Source organism: Folsomia candida, unplaced genomic scaffold (genome assembly GCF_002217175.1).
Source record: "Folsomia candida strain VU population unplaced genomic scaffold, ASM221717v1 Fcan01_Sc001, whole genome shotgun sequence".
Lineage (NCBI taxonomy): Eukaryota > Metazoa > Arthropoda > Collembola > Entomobryomorpha > Isotomidae > Folsomia > Folsomia candida.
Genome location: NW_019091193.1, coordinates 26,187,828 through 26,201,725, shown reverse-complemented (window position 1 = coordinate 26,201,725; position 13,898 = coordinate 26,187,828). Strand labels below are relative to the sequence as shown.

Genomic DNA, 13,898 nt, shown 5'->3' with positions numbered 1-13,898 from the left:
TTCTTAACCAGAAGCACTCAGTGGCAACAAAGTATGAATGACAACTCGCCGTCGTCGTCGCAGAATGAACTTCTCGACTCTTTGGAAAATAGCGTCCAAAAATCTACTAAATACTAAATACATCATCCGGGCACTCCGAACCAGGAGCCTCATGAATCACGCTATCTTCTTAACTTTACTTGACAAGTCTGGAACAAAGTCAACTCATGCATGCAACTCTGAGGAGTTTCCACCAAAATTTGCAACTTGTTCTGTTCAGACTTCAGAGTCAAATGTTAGAATGACCCCATAAATGCAGAAATGCGAGCAAAATTAATGCAGTTCTTTGTACCTTAAAATGTGCACAAAAATGTATCCATATGCTAACGGTTTGCTGTAAGCTAAGGAAAAGTTCAAATTTTTAATCGTCTGCCTTGAACGTACTGTAATGCATACAACCGCGTAATGATTTTTAATTTGGCCTATATAAGTGTCAAAACTATAAAATATATACAGATGACAGAGCTCCCAATTAAATTGGCAGTTTTCACTTTATGTAGCTTGCATTTAAACATTTTTGTAATTACCATCTGAATTATCGAAGAAAATCTTCAAATCGACAAAGAAGCCAAATGATTTACAAAACAGGGGAAACTCACCTGTGATTAATAATATCATTAAATTATTGGCATTGAAGGTTGTAGGTGGTGTATGAAGGAATAAGGCAGCTTGGCGTGGACTGAGCATTTAAGTAGCGTCGTCGTCCGAAAGATAGATGCCGAGTCATTTGAGTTTTGACAGATATGATCAGTCATTCAATTATTTGGCAGCTTGATATCTTAACTACGAGCTCACGATTGACGAATGTACAAAGGACGAGGAGAAGATGAGATTGATAAATCGGTCGTCCTAATCATTTGCGGTAGTTCTTTGGATGAATGGGAAAACATTGAACAACGAGTGATGTTCTTTATTGCATTGTTTGTGCATTCTTTTCGGAATTGTTTGAGCAGCTCACCACCACCAGCGCAAGAAGAAGCAGACAAGAAGATGCTCATTAATGCTCAATCATTACCTCTAACAAGGAAACTTCACTTTTAACCCAAACTCGTGGCTAAATACAGAAAATCTACTCGATCCTCGCCTAATAAAGAGGAGATAAAACTGCTCACAGATAGTTTCATCGATCCGTTAAATGTCTTCTTCAGACGATTCGTACGTGAATTCAGGACTGATTTGCAATTCTCAGCATCCTCTCAGTTACCTACACATGCATGTACGCCACATCTCGGGTTACGGTGACTTGACAAGCAATTATGTGTCTGCGCACAATTTTTCATAAATAATTCAGTCAGACTCACTGCAGCGTCTGATTTTGGCATTTATCTATTCTCGAGGGTTGTTACATTTTTATGTGACAATCAAGTCACCTGCATAAAATATTTGCAAGATGCCGCCGACGTGCTATTGTTTGTGAGTAATCGACGTAAACAGTACTATCAGTTGCTGCAAACTCTGCTTAATTGTGCCGGTTGACTTTTATAGCGGATGATAAACCTGCGAACGTAGTAACGTACGTATTCCTATGACCAGCATGTCAGTTCATCCATCTGGCTGGGAATGTTGCTACGGAGTGATTAAGATTTCGTAATGATGATGCTGATACTCGTCATGCAAATAACGACACATCAACGAGAAAAAGTTGCTGCATGTGCATAATGGGAATTATTCACGACTTTCAAAATCAGCGTTTCCCAACGGAGAAATTTTTTAACTCTTGTATCGTGAGACAATCTCGACAAAAAGTATTTTTTTTTTTACTAATTTTCCCAACAACATGAACAATTTGAAAGAACATTTGTTTGAATAGCTGCACTTGAAATGTGAAGGTGTGTGTGTGCAAACATGCTATTTGTCCTCGTAAAATTCTCTTTGGTATTTATTAATTGCTTTTTAAAACAAATAATAACCACACACTAACATTCACTACCAGGCAGAAGCTCTGTGCACATTTTTCATCAAAACACGTTGTTCCACCTTTTCAAACTGATTTACTGTCAATTGTCTGCAGATTATTAATATAAAATATTTTCAATTAAACATTTGTTCATTAGATCAACTCACGATTCAGTTTGAATTTGTGACTCATCTCAAATGCGGACAGGATTTAATTACATTCCAATTAGATGAGCACCTCACGGTGGATAATATAATAATCATGACCATTATACAGCCATGATTATGATCATAAATTTAAAGTCCACAGCCCAAAGCGCAATGTGTACTAGAATAAAAATTTAATTATCTATTATAACTTTAATTGTGGTTTAAGTAAACATGTTTGCTGAGCGAAAATAAGAAAATATGACTAGGTTAAAACTAAATTAAGACCATGAAAGTCCAAATAATATTTTCCCAAATCAAAAGCTCGCCCAACATGTAGTTTCCCTCGATCGCATTGTTTTTGCACGAAGAATGTGACGAAACTGGCAGGTGACAAAACCAACCGTTTCGCACAGTTGGTTTATTGTGCTGGATCCCTGTACCGCAAAGTATACGCATTTCTTGTCCTCCTTCTTCATTGGTCTTGACATTGTCCTCTTGTTTTATGTTTGACATTAAATGCCTAACCACCATTTCACAGCTGCTGCCAAAGTTTCAAAAACCGTGTACAGTTTATTTGAATGAGGAAAACTAAAACGAATACAATCAAGAATTGGAGTCAACGAACGACGCAACGCATTTGGTGGAACGCAACGAAACTTTTTTTTATATCGCATGCTGCATATTACGATTACTTATTAAATTATTTGCAATAAGTTGGAATAGGACTTTGCTTGGGCAGACTTGCTACATCAGACAAGTGCAAAGAACGCAGAGACCGGATGGATGCGAAAAGATAATTTGCATACTAGCCAACTCTTTCTTTGCACCTATTTAAATAAGAATGATATATATACAAGAAGAGGGTTAAGATAATACATAGTTGGGCTGTTTAACTTGGTGAAGTACCAGGTGTCATGATATCGCTATTATTTAACTTTAATAAAAATATGAATAAAGAAACTACCTGACAAATTACCGAAAGTTGGCAGATTTAAGGCCATTACTTATTCTGACGCATATCGTGTCAGTGTGAGGATCGACAAGAAGCTTCTGTGCTTAATGTAATGTTTTCAGAATGCATTATTGAATTTATTGATGCAGATCACATTAATATTGAATCAACATAAAGGACCGTGCCAAATGGATGATGTTTGTGTAACTTTAATTGTAGCTGTGTATGTAGAAGACTGGTTATAAAGATTAGCATTGCAGAAATGTCTGTCTATTCAAAATTTTGTGACTCAGGTAATTAAACATTTATTTGCTTGTGATCGTTACAAAACCACAACTATTCAAAAACGAGATATGCTCATGTATCGTAATCCTATTGTACTTGTGTTGTTAAGAAAATGCTAAATTAGTCAAATTTTATTATATGTTAATATTTGTAAAAAACTGCGTCATAAAAAAACTTGATTGTAACTATTGCGTTGTCTGAATTTCGATATTTATTTTGTCTTTAGTACGCAATTTGTAAACATGAGCAATACCGCAAAGCTATTGATTGTATTTTGTATGCAAATTTTTTTAGGTAAATTAAAAAACGCAAAACAAACCTGCACTTAAATAATCCGTCACTGTTGGTTGAGAATTGTCTGCTGACACTTTAACTGCAGAGAAAGATGAACAATGATAATCAGTTGCATAATTCATTAACCACATCAACGAGGCCACTTAAGCAATCCATCCAGGTTCAATCATGCACTCTGCTTTAAATTTTTCAATGAGCAAGCATGTTATCAACTTGTAGACATCAACTTTAAACACTTTTTGAGCAAATTCCAGCAGCAGCAAAAGGGAGACGGTAACGACAACCTGTTTGATTCTCTATCTATACAACATACACGGTTAATAACTGCTTCCGTGGAACTTCTGCTCTCTGTGCAACTAATAATAATGTGTGACAATAGAATGCGTTGTGTAACTATAAATTGTCCACTTTGGCCGATGAACAAATCCGACTTGAGTATGGAAATAACAAATTAAAATATTACACAAACGAGTGGAATGGAAGAGGACCAGTCGTCATTAAAAGAATTGCACTTTTGTTCACACAGAAGCCGGTCAGCTTAGGGTACGGAGACGTTAAAAATTTAGAGACGTGTTTAAATCCATTAGAATCGAGATTCCAGTTTTACTGTGTCCGGGTCTATTGTATTTTATCAAAGTCCAGTCCGTTAACTTGCACAACTGATACTTGCAAATATTGGGTGCAGAATGCATACACATGTAAAGTAAATAATAACACCTCTACGATAAGAACCCACAAAACTTGGTTTGACACAAAAGTACGAACATGAACAGGATCCTTATCAGCAAACCGTAATATAAGTTTCCGGGTTTCAAATTACAAACTGTTCCCATTTATTTTATGCGAAAATGCGCATCACAGTTAACGTCGCCAACTGTAGAATACGACTGAATAGTTTGGTAGAGTTATGTACCACCAACAATCGTATATTACCCGTGGTCTGAGAATTTAACACATCCATGTATCCTTACTTACATACGCTGCATTACATTGGTCCCCTACTGAACTTGATCAAGAATAAAATCAACATCAGCACAGCATCACGCTATAAAGGTGTGTGTAAACCATAATACAATGAGAATGTGAAAGCATAAGCTTTAGAAGAACAGATATTGTAAAGTAGTGGAAGCTTGGTGGATTTAGATGATGAAAATGAATACTTGGTCAATACGAAGGTCGGTGGTATGAGACAGTAATCTACAGTTTGGAATGCAAGTCTCACTGTTCCCCGCAGCACAGTAACTACAAGAACGGGGGTGTGGTCGTTCAGTTTTTGGTCATAACATAATATGCACCGGATGCATGAGGTTCTTGTGTATGCAACAAATTTCATTGCCCAAATTCAGATTTTCTAACAATTTTTATTGATTTTTGTCAGACTTCTAAAAAATAAGTTGCATTAAAAGTAATATGATATTTTATTGTTAGTTTCAAGTTTGGTAGTCTTTCCAGCTTTGCACGACCATTTAGAATATGCTGTCCACACAACTCACCCAACATGCATGGCCCCACAGGTCAGTTACTTGGTCGACCTTGCCCATCTTCGAACTTGCTTTCTCATTTTCCCCACACCACATTTGTACCTGAAGTCTGCTAGATCGGGTGAGTTTCATGAGAGTTATATATAGCCGGGCTAAGAAACTACACCCTTTTGAGACATGGGAGTGGGGTCAATAGCACGCATATCACTTCCGAATTCGTCCTCAATCTACAATATACATGCCCAAACTCAAAAAGGTTAAGTGACAGAGGGTTGGACGGACGGACGGACAGAACAGTTTCAAGAAGTAGCTTCTGCTGCTTAATAAAGTTGGATGAGGGTGACTTGTCTCTCAACGTTGGCAGAAGAAGAGGGGCAGCAGGTACATTATTATGTTTTACCTGTCCGTATAATATCCATCTCCATTATTCCATTTCCATCATCACCACTCGTACAGTTTCCACTCGTACCTTCCCATTGTCATGGGATGGCTATTTGATTACAATAATATTACCCACAGGCAGAAGGGCGCTTACCTCACGAACACAAAGAACTGGATTTGGTTCATGAAAACTGGACTGTTGAAAAACATGTATTCATTGCATTGCGAATAAAACCAAAATGGTCAACAAATCCGTATTCTGTCCCGCATACTTTGAAGTATTTATAACAACTTTAGGATAGTTTCATTGTTTGTATTACCAGTTCCAGTAGTTAATTGTAGAGATACGAGGGAGAATAGGCCATTGCATCAAGCCATAGCACAAAACCTATGGGTGCTAAATTCACTTAATTATCAAGACCCCAGGTTCTTAAGAAACTTTCCTCATTGTGAAGGTTTTCAATCAATGAATTCATGGAGGTTTAGAAAATTACAGGCTTTGCTCCTCCAAAATTTATTTCTTAATTTACATGTGGAAAAGCTTGCAAATTTGAAGTTGACTAGAATTTTTGGACACTGTCCGAGTGTCAAGGGTGGACATTTTGCAAGCTAATTTGAGAAATGGAGAATTATGTGGCCCGAATAAATATGTGCTTGTAGTATTAAAATTTCAGGGCAAATTAACAGATTAATTAACTAGGATTTTCTAAGAGTTAACTTGACGTGCGATTTTTATTATTATTATTCTAAAGTTTGAAACAAATGCAGAAAGTGCTGTAAAAGTACATATATAATTATGTATAGTAATGCATGGAATGGAATGATAAAATTTTGTTCGATTTATATAAATAAGTACATTAGTTGGTAATATTTGTCACCTGAATTTTTCGTACACAATTTTTTAACAAATATATCCAGAATCTATAATTTTTTGTCAATAATTGAGATCGTGCAATTAATTTACTTTACGATTAAACTTGTTTAGCACTTGAAAAATTTTTCCGAGCTTGTTTCCGCTGCTCGGGAAGGCATCAACACTAATTTAACGACACCAATTAACTAACTATAACAATGCGTACTTAGCATATTATTGACTTGAGTTGACTTTGAAACCTGCATCATCCTGTTCTAATTATTTATAAAGCTATTATTATTATGACAGACTTTGACTTGGAAATTTTTGTACTAAACGGTAACTTTCGTAGAGTTATCCAAACATAAATCATAATGTACCTATTAAAGGTTCATAATAATGAAAATACAGTCATGGTGTTGGCCACAGGCATGTAATACATTAAAAATAGCTTCTCACAGATTGTTCCCAAATTGTACAGAGCAAAAATAGTAGAGGAAATAGGATATCTGCCGAACTGAAGTAATAACATACACAACCACTAATACAGTCGTGCAATAATCAATATTTATAATAGATTTGCTTTACTAAAACATTGCTGCTGGGATATACAGCCTGCATGACTGTATATATTCCTATTATGGCACGGAGTTTGGACGTTAATAACGAGTTAACGAATCTTGGATTTTTTACGGTAATCTCGTAATTCAGCACCAGTCTTGCCACCACCGCCGTAATTCATTAGCAGTAGGCCACAAATTATGAGAACTGTCCCAAACCCCCACATTAAACTGACGGACTCATCAAACACGAGCTGCCCCACAATTGCCTGCAAATATAACAATAAGTAATATGCATCATATTATTAATCGGAATCATGAGAAAATTAAAACCATGTTAGCAAGGAACAAAATTTACCGAGGAGAAAAAATTTGCAGCCGTGTTTGTAATAGTTGCTTCCAGTGATGTGCTGCAGTAGTGCAATGCCTTCACAAACGGGAAAAAAATATTTCGTCAGTATTAAATTAATAGTTATATAGAAAAATTATTATTATTCCTAACCTTCACAAAAGTTGTCCACATTACAGTGTTCAGTAAGATCATTGTGACGAATGCAACAATTCGAATGTACACGGAGGCCTGATGGAAATAGAACAAATGAACAAATTACTATATAAAGAATTTCACATTTCAGAAACTGACACTTTTTTAACTGATTAGTCGTCGTGATCAGTCACTTACGTGACTTACGACTACTCACATTTTCGCATAGGACAAACGCATCATGCGTTGAGAACTTGAATTGATAATTTGATACTTGTTCGCACACAGAAATTGTTTCTGCCTGGTTGATTGCCAATTTCCCAAAGGTGCCGGCCAATGCAGCAAAGACTCCTGATGTCAAGGCAAGGGTCATGCCTCTCTTTTGGGGGGACGCTTTCTTTCGGCCAACGGGCTTTCTCCGAACGGGAGGAGGCTGCAGTTGATCCGTGTCTTCCTCCGAGGAAGATGATGATGCCAAATTTTGTTGACAAATCAGCTCCTCCCGACGGTGTCTCGCCAACATTTTCATTTCAGAACCCTGCAATGCATTGTGAACATAGCTATGATGACCAACTTTATCTCAATTTATACTCATTTATATTTATCTCAATTTATAGTGAGAAAGTTAACATTACAAAAATCTCACCGTAATCTCAGAAGCTAATTTTCTCCTTTAGTATTGGCGAAACCCTCTACTGATGAGCCATTGACCTTATTTAAGTTGGCAAATTCATAAACTCATTTTAATTTCAATTTATTTGGCACCGTGTAGTTCATTCATCCTACGACGGCTTAGCCGTTTTAATTTGGCCAGCAAGTGGTGTCAATTTAAATCAACCTGTTGAGATTTAAGAATAACCATCTGTAGATCAGTTAATTAGTTAAATGCCATATACAAATAGTGGAGAGAAAGTAAATACAAAATACAATTCTTACCATTACACATTTCTTGGCAGATTTTGCTTGCTACTTTGTACACATTCGATATTTGAGACAAGTTTTCGGAAGGTATGGGTTTTATCACCAGCCAGAGAACTGACTAGCCTGGAAGCCAGCAGGAGCAGTGACTGGGCAACAAACGCGTCGGATTTTCTCGGGAGAAAGCAGCGGACTTTCACTTGTTGTGCAAGAGTCAGTCAATGTTGCGGCTGATCTTCGCTTCCCCGCTGACTACGTGCTCTTACGTGATCATCCTCACTCACTTCTTCGCACTTTTACTCCACACAGCTTATTTAGCTGCTCAATAATAGTAAACTTTGAACTGTTTCTAGAGTAGGAATATTTTTAACTTATCAAAGTCTTCTGTGTACGTTGAAAGAGCCTGACACTTGGCATTGTGTAACTTACACAACAACTTCTTCAACCACAATCAATCTCCACCTGTTTATTCTAGATGAAAATATCAAGGAAGATTTATTTAAGGTTTTAATTAATTACTGCAACGTCGGGTGTCGGGAGGACTTTAAATGTAACGTGACGTGGCTTGGAGTTGCCAATAATTTTCGAGAGGTAAGATAACCAAGAAACGATAAATTGACTTTTTGATTTGTTTTTAATTTCCGTGTTACTTTTACTTACATCTGACATACACCGTCGTCTTTGTATTGAAGGTGGCCAAACAAATTGAAGAGTTGATTTTTCAAAGGTCGATTTAACACTAGCTTGTGTCGTCTTTAGTCCACAAATTTTACAATCAAGGGGTAATATTGTGCATGAATGTAGTACTGTGTAATTGCATGTTACCTGTAGTAAAAAAAGTAATAATCAAAGCGTAATCTAATTTTATTTGTTCTTCCAGCAGGTTGGAGAAGAAATACAGTCTACCACAACAAGAGATTCCAATAGATATCTTTTAGCTTCCTGTTCTTTCGTACGGTAACAAACAAATATGTACTGTCTGCAATGGTTGATTCCAGTACTTTTGCTGCCGAAACCAGTGAATCCAGCTCTTCTACATAATCATGTAATGTTTATGGTTCTTTATTTGACTGGTTTCTTTCTCGAAAGAAAGCCCTGCACGATTTGGTAAGACTATCGCATAGCAAGTAAAAGATTCAACAGTTTTAGCAAACATTAATAAAATGTTTAAATTTCAGCTCTCTTGTCTTCATCATTGCCGTTGCACTTCTGTGCTACTCAGGTTTTGGAAATTGTCTGTTTTGGAGCACGAATTGTGACACCGTTCGATGTGAAAACGGATAATAGCAAAAGTTATCAAGAAAACATAATTATTGCTAAAAAAAGTGCTCAAACAACGTATTATTTAAAATCAATACATAATAACGATTACTTTGTAGCTCATTTATGCCACTTATGCCAGACTCAATTAATATGCAGATTGGTCTTGCACTTGCCATGTATGACCTGAGAGAGATTAGGTTCGAAATCTAAAGTAACATATTTATAAGCAATGTCTAGGTACACATCTAAAAAATGATTTGTCAACTCCGCAAATGCAGCAACAGATTATAATAATAGTAATAGTAACATAAAAAGTAACCTGTAAAGATAATTAATATAAAATCCTTCGGGCTTTCAAGTTGTTAAATCGACATTATTCGCTCGAGTAAATAAGTATATTAAATTCAACTATTTTGTATTTCGCGTAGGAATGCTAGGTAGTACATAATGTGTATCTATTGTAATTATTTATGGGACAAGGGTACATTCAGCACAGCGACATTGTCGGCCTTTTAAATTTTCGACTTTAATGTTTTATATGTATGTACATTATTGTGCTTTCTCTAGTCTTGTTTGTGACTATTTTTAACACATTTTACCAGTCAAAGGAATCAGAATATATACAAGTGAAGCAATAAATGGGGTTTTAAAAAATGATGATAATTAATTAATTAGAATATGTATTTATACACTTATTAAGTTGTTTCTTTCTGTAGTTTATTGTGGTTGAAATGGATTTCCTATTTAGGGATGCACTAACTACATGTGTTGCACCATGCGTGGTATCTGCCATGATGTAACGTGTGAGTTTTGTGGTGAGCTGGTCAACGTATCCAGCAAACCAGACGTTACATTGACACAAATAAACATGTAGTTGATAAGTTAAGTAAATATAATAAGAGATTGTTTATTAGTAAGAAACTGAGAATAAACATAAAAATATCCAAACCATACTTGTATAATGTATAAATACTCAATCGATATCAATCACTTCCGAAGTTTCACTTTCCACCTTTCGTTTTTTCGAAGGAGTGTCCTCCTCAGTTTCGTCCAAGCGACGCTTGGTACCAGCCACTTGGACTTCACTTACAGTGGTGGGTTCAATTATCATCAGATCATCCTCGTCATCATGGACAGGATTAGCTATACAAAATAAAATACATTGATGGAAAGATTTATTAACACTTTCGCAGTTGTCTGAAATGCTACCTTTCTTTGACGTCGAAGGTTGTTCTTGGTCATCTGTCTTCTTCCCTTCGGCAACTTGTTCCTTTGCATTCAATTGGGTCCGATCCCCAATAATTTCAAAGAGGATGCCAGACTTTTCTCGATCTTTCTCATCTTCTTCGTCCACCATGGCCGCAACAGTAATATTGATTTGATAATTTTGAAGAAAATCGTCGCATTTCAGTCTTGTTCCATCTTTGATAAAGTTCTTTGAATTCAGAAAGAAATGAATATCATAATAATCGTTGACATTTTTATTATTATTGAAAAAATGGATGCTAATGAGTACCTTGAGTAATTTGTCGGCGATGTCGTCCGTTTCGCCTTCCTCGCTTGAGATCAAAATCGTGCCTTGCCCGTCATCAATTTCAACATCTGGTGCTATCATGCACAGCTCAGTCTTCAGGACTTTGTCTCCCAATATCCTTACTGTCATTTTCTCCAAATCCATCTTGACAATTATCTGTCAAATTAAAAAATATATAAATTACGTTATCTTTTGCTTATACAATCCAATACTTTCCAGCGAAAATAATTAATGCATGCATACCTCGGGTTTCTCAGCACAAACGTAGCATTTAGGGTTGGGCCCAACGATTTGATCCAACTGAAAAAATACATAGTTGATAGTGTTATGTTGAAGAAAATCGAATTAAGGATTGATAATTTATATGTGCATGGGCTCGTATATTATTTGTCCATAATGTATACCAATCGAAATTTAAAATGAGATATTCAACTTACTGGGAACAGATCTTTTTTAACAGCAGTCGGTCGTGGCATCACAAATATCTTTAAAATCAAAGAAAATTTAATGGAGTTATATATGGTGATTACCTTGTGGTATGAATATCATCTAGTATTACCGTATTGCATTTGTAATAGTCCTTCTTCAAAACTTTGCACGCCATTGTGACAATTAATCCTGCGACGATTGCATTTGTGGACGCGATGGCAGGGATAATATTGCCGGCCATAGCTGCAGGGTTTGAAGTATAAACATTGTCAATATTCAAACAAAAATGTAGGTGTAATCTTGTATTTAATAGTTGTAATACGACCAAAAATTCCTACATTTTGTATCAAATCGGCTTTTCTGTTGAATTCCAAAAACATGTGCTCGAACATTGGAGCAAGCAGTAACAAAGTCCATTGCGGGATCATCATCTTTATCCCAAATTAGATCTTTTTCATTTTCTAGTTTTTCCTTCAGTTGATTAATGCTCTGTTTAAACACTTGAGAACACTCCTGCATGCTCCACACTCGTTGGTCTTTCAAGGCCGTAACAGTTTGCTGATCAATAGAACTGCTGCCGGCAATCACATCTGGAAGATCATTCCAATCCAAGGGGGTCGGTGGTTTACGCTTTTGCCACAAATTCTCCATTGACAGCAAGTATTTGATATCATCGTGAAATAATTTCTGGAAAAGCTTCTGTGCATCATACTCGTGGCTCTGTGCCCATTGGCGAGTGGACACTTTCTCCTTGACTTGTCCGTTTGTATCATTTGACTCTTCCAGTGCAATTTTACCAGCATCACCTACATGTACAAATGCACAATAATGCATTAGTTATTTTATAGTTGTTCTGTCATCTGAAGACAAAATAAAAACCTACCAACTGCTTCAGGATCACTGGAATCTGGAGATACATCCTCATCAGGATCAGAAATTCCAAAAAGCTGGCTGTATTGGTATAAATAAGTTAATGCATATGAAATAATTTAAGGAATACAAATTACTTACTTGAACAAATGTTTCGCCCACACAATGCAATGGATTGGTTCAGATGGCGTATTACGGATTGTGCAGCCGGGGAAAGTTTTCTGATGAGGTTTTGTAGTACAATCGTAGCATTCACTAATTCCTTGCATATGGAACTAAGATGAAAACGGTCCAAATTTGAAGTGACACTATTTTGGTAATATGTGTATATGTATTTTTCTTATTACCGACACATTTCCCTTGTACCCCGCAGTTCCAGATTCCACTAATGGTATTTTAGCAGCCAGACACATTCGATTCACATGACTCCTTGCAGTTCGATTGTCCAAAGCGTTCAAAACCACGTTAAATTGCTTATAAAAGTTGACGTCAAACTTTGACCTATTAAAAAGTAACGTATGAGTCAGAATCCTTATCAGGCATGATTAATCAGTTTGTTCGACAACTTACTCAGTGATACTATCATGGTAAGCAGTGATGCAAACCTTGGGATTGAACAACAGGGCAGATTCTTTTGCAACAATCGACTTTGGGCGGCCTACATGTTCTCTCCTAAAAAGGAATTGGCGATTCAAGTTGCTCACTTCAATAGTGTCCAAATCAATCTGGAAGAAATTAGAATAATGTAATAATTAATTATAATGGTAATAAACTCTATAGACAAGTTTATCTTACGATATGGACATTTTTTAATCCAAAGACGACGAGGTTTTTGAGCAGTTCGCACCCAATGCCGCCAGCACCAACAACCAAAACGTTGCACTCGTTTACCAATTGTCCGAGGTCGGCCGGCAACAAGCCTTTCACGTCGGACGCCATTTGTTAACTACAATAAAGCAATAAACAACGTGGGTTGATAAAAATTCTATTCAATGTCTAATTTCTACTAAATTCTAGTTCAATTGTGAATTAATTGAAATCAATTATTCTGCTGACGGATTTCAACACACCATACTTACTTGAATTGGGCTAAATAGTCACAAGCACAATTAAATCTAAACTTTCAACCTTGAAAGTTGATGAGGACAACTTATCAATTCACTTTGCAAATTGGGAATCACAATTTGTGATTCCCAATTCACAATTTGTGAATGACGATTCAGTAAAAATAAGTATGAAATAGATTGAATCAGGAATTTGCTATTTTGTGTCTGTGCCGTATGGTATACTACATTACTACACCTTACCTCGAATTAAATGTGATATGATCCCTGCTATAAAAATACAATTTCAAAAGTCCAGAGCCAACCTTTTTCGAAATTTTATTTCTGAAGCGATGAGCAGAAGAGCAAAGCGACGACGACGAGGAAAGAGACGACAGAATCCCGCTGAAGCATACACATTTTCTCTGCTGCCGGCTGGAAAGTGAGATTTTGTGAGGCCGGGAAC

The 13,898-nt window shown here is 36.4% G+C and overlaps 3 protein-coding genes and 1 long non-coding RNA gene across 8 annotated transcripts in view; 1 reads left to right on the top strand and 3 right to left on the bottom strand.

The window, feature by feature from the left end:
- LOC110842502 (protein phosphatase 1 regulatory subunit 16A) overlaps positions 1–4,535 on the bottom strand; it is a 39,866-nt gene extending 35,331 nt beyond the window's left edge. The window contains exon 1 of one of the 3 annotated variants that reach the window (XM_035850118.1): positions 3,642–4,535. The gene's annotated coding sequence lies outside the window, so the exon portion shown is untranslated. The remainder of the gene's footprint in view (positions 1–3,641) is intronic. The other 2 variants (XM_035850129.1, XM_022088251.2) reach the window with 2 other exon arrangements.
- A 1,645-nt stretch (positions 4,536–6,180) lies between these two features.
- On the bottom strand, positions 6,181–8,553 carry LOC110846886. Of its 2 annotated transcripts, none has more exons than XM_035847997.1 (6): positions 8,312–8,553; positions 8,022–8,237; positions 7,593–7,913; positions 7,394–7,471; positions 7,250–7,318; positions 6,181–7,160 (listed from the first exon to the last, which is right to left on the bottom strand). In XM_035847997.1, the coding sequence occupies exons 3-6, from the start codon at positions 7,902–7,904 to the stop codon at positions 7,002–7,004; spliced, it is 618 nt and encodes a 205-aa protein (XP_035703890.1). In that variant the 5' UTR covers positions 7,905–7,913; positions 8,022–8,237; positions 8,312–8,553; the 3' UTR covers positions 6,181–7,001. The 2 variants fall into 2 exon arrangements, with proteins under 2 accessions (XP_035703890.1, XP_021949420.1); XM_022093728.2 differs by having other exon boundaries at positions 8,022–8,213.
- A 189-nt stretch (positions 8,554–8,742) lies between these two features.
- Positions 8,743–9,232, top strand: LOC110846897. 2 transcript variants are annotated; one of them, XR_002547605.2, is made up of 3 exons: positions 8,743–8,884; positions 8,986–9,075; positions 9,174–9,232. It is a non-coding gene; the product is annotated as an uncharacterized LOC110846897 (long non-coding RNA). The 2 variants fall into 2 exon arrangements; XR_002547606.2 differs by having other exon boundaries at positions 9,177–9,191.
- Positions 9,233–10,438: 1,206 nt separating this feature from the next.
- Positions 10,439–13,854, bottom strand: LOC110846875 (SUMO-activating enzyme subunit 2). The gene is made up of 13 exons (XM_022093717.2): positions 13,697–13,854; positions 13,185–13,335; positions 12,960–13,114; positions 12,737–12,890; positions 12,531–12,664; positions 12,403–12,470; positions 11,858–12,325; positions 11,650–11,762; positions 11,528–11,575; positions 11,334–11,390; positions 11,073–11,246; positions 10,766–10,991; positions 10,439–10,699 (listed from the first exon to the last, which is right to left on the bottom strand). Exons 2-13 carry the CDS (start codon positions 13,326–13,328, stop codon positions 10,530–10,532), a joined length of 1,911 nt encoding a protein of 636 aa, XP_021949409.1. The 5' UTR covers positions 13,329–13,335; positions 13,697–13,854; the 3' UTR covers positions 10,439–10,529.
- Positions 13,855–13,898: the final 44 nt, after the last annotated feature.

What these genes read in the sequence shown, in the direction of transcription:
- LOC110846886 (XM_035847997.1), bottom strand. Translation starts at nt 7,904, where the DNA reads ATGAAAATGTTGGCGAGACACCGTCGGGAGGAGCTGATTTGTCAACAA. An exon ending in TGTGGACAACTTTTGTGAAG is followed by an intron (nt 7,319 to 7,393) that starts GTTAGGAATAAT and finishes CCGTTTGTGAAG; the next exon opens with GCATTGCACTACTGCAGCAC. An exon ending in CTGCAAATTTTTTCTCCTCG is followed by an intron (nt 7,161 to 7,249) that starts GTAAATTTTGTT and finishes TTATATTTGCAG; the next exon opens with GCAATTGTGGGGCAGCTCGT.
- LOC110846875 (XM_022093717.2), bottom strand. Translation starts at nt 13,328, where the DNA reads ATGGCGTCCGACGTGAAAGGCTTGTTGCCGGCCGACCTCGGACAATTG. An exon ending in TACCATGATAGTATCACTGA is followed by an intron (nt 12,891 to 12,959) that starts GTAAGTTGTCGA and finishes ACTTTTTAATAG; the next exon opens with GTCAAAGTTTGACGTCAACT. An exon ending in GGTACAAGGGAAATGTGTCG is followed by an intron (nt 12,665 to 12,736) that starts GTAATAAGAAAA and finishes TTTTCATCTTAG; the next exon opens with TTCCATATGCAAGGAATTAG.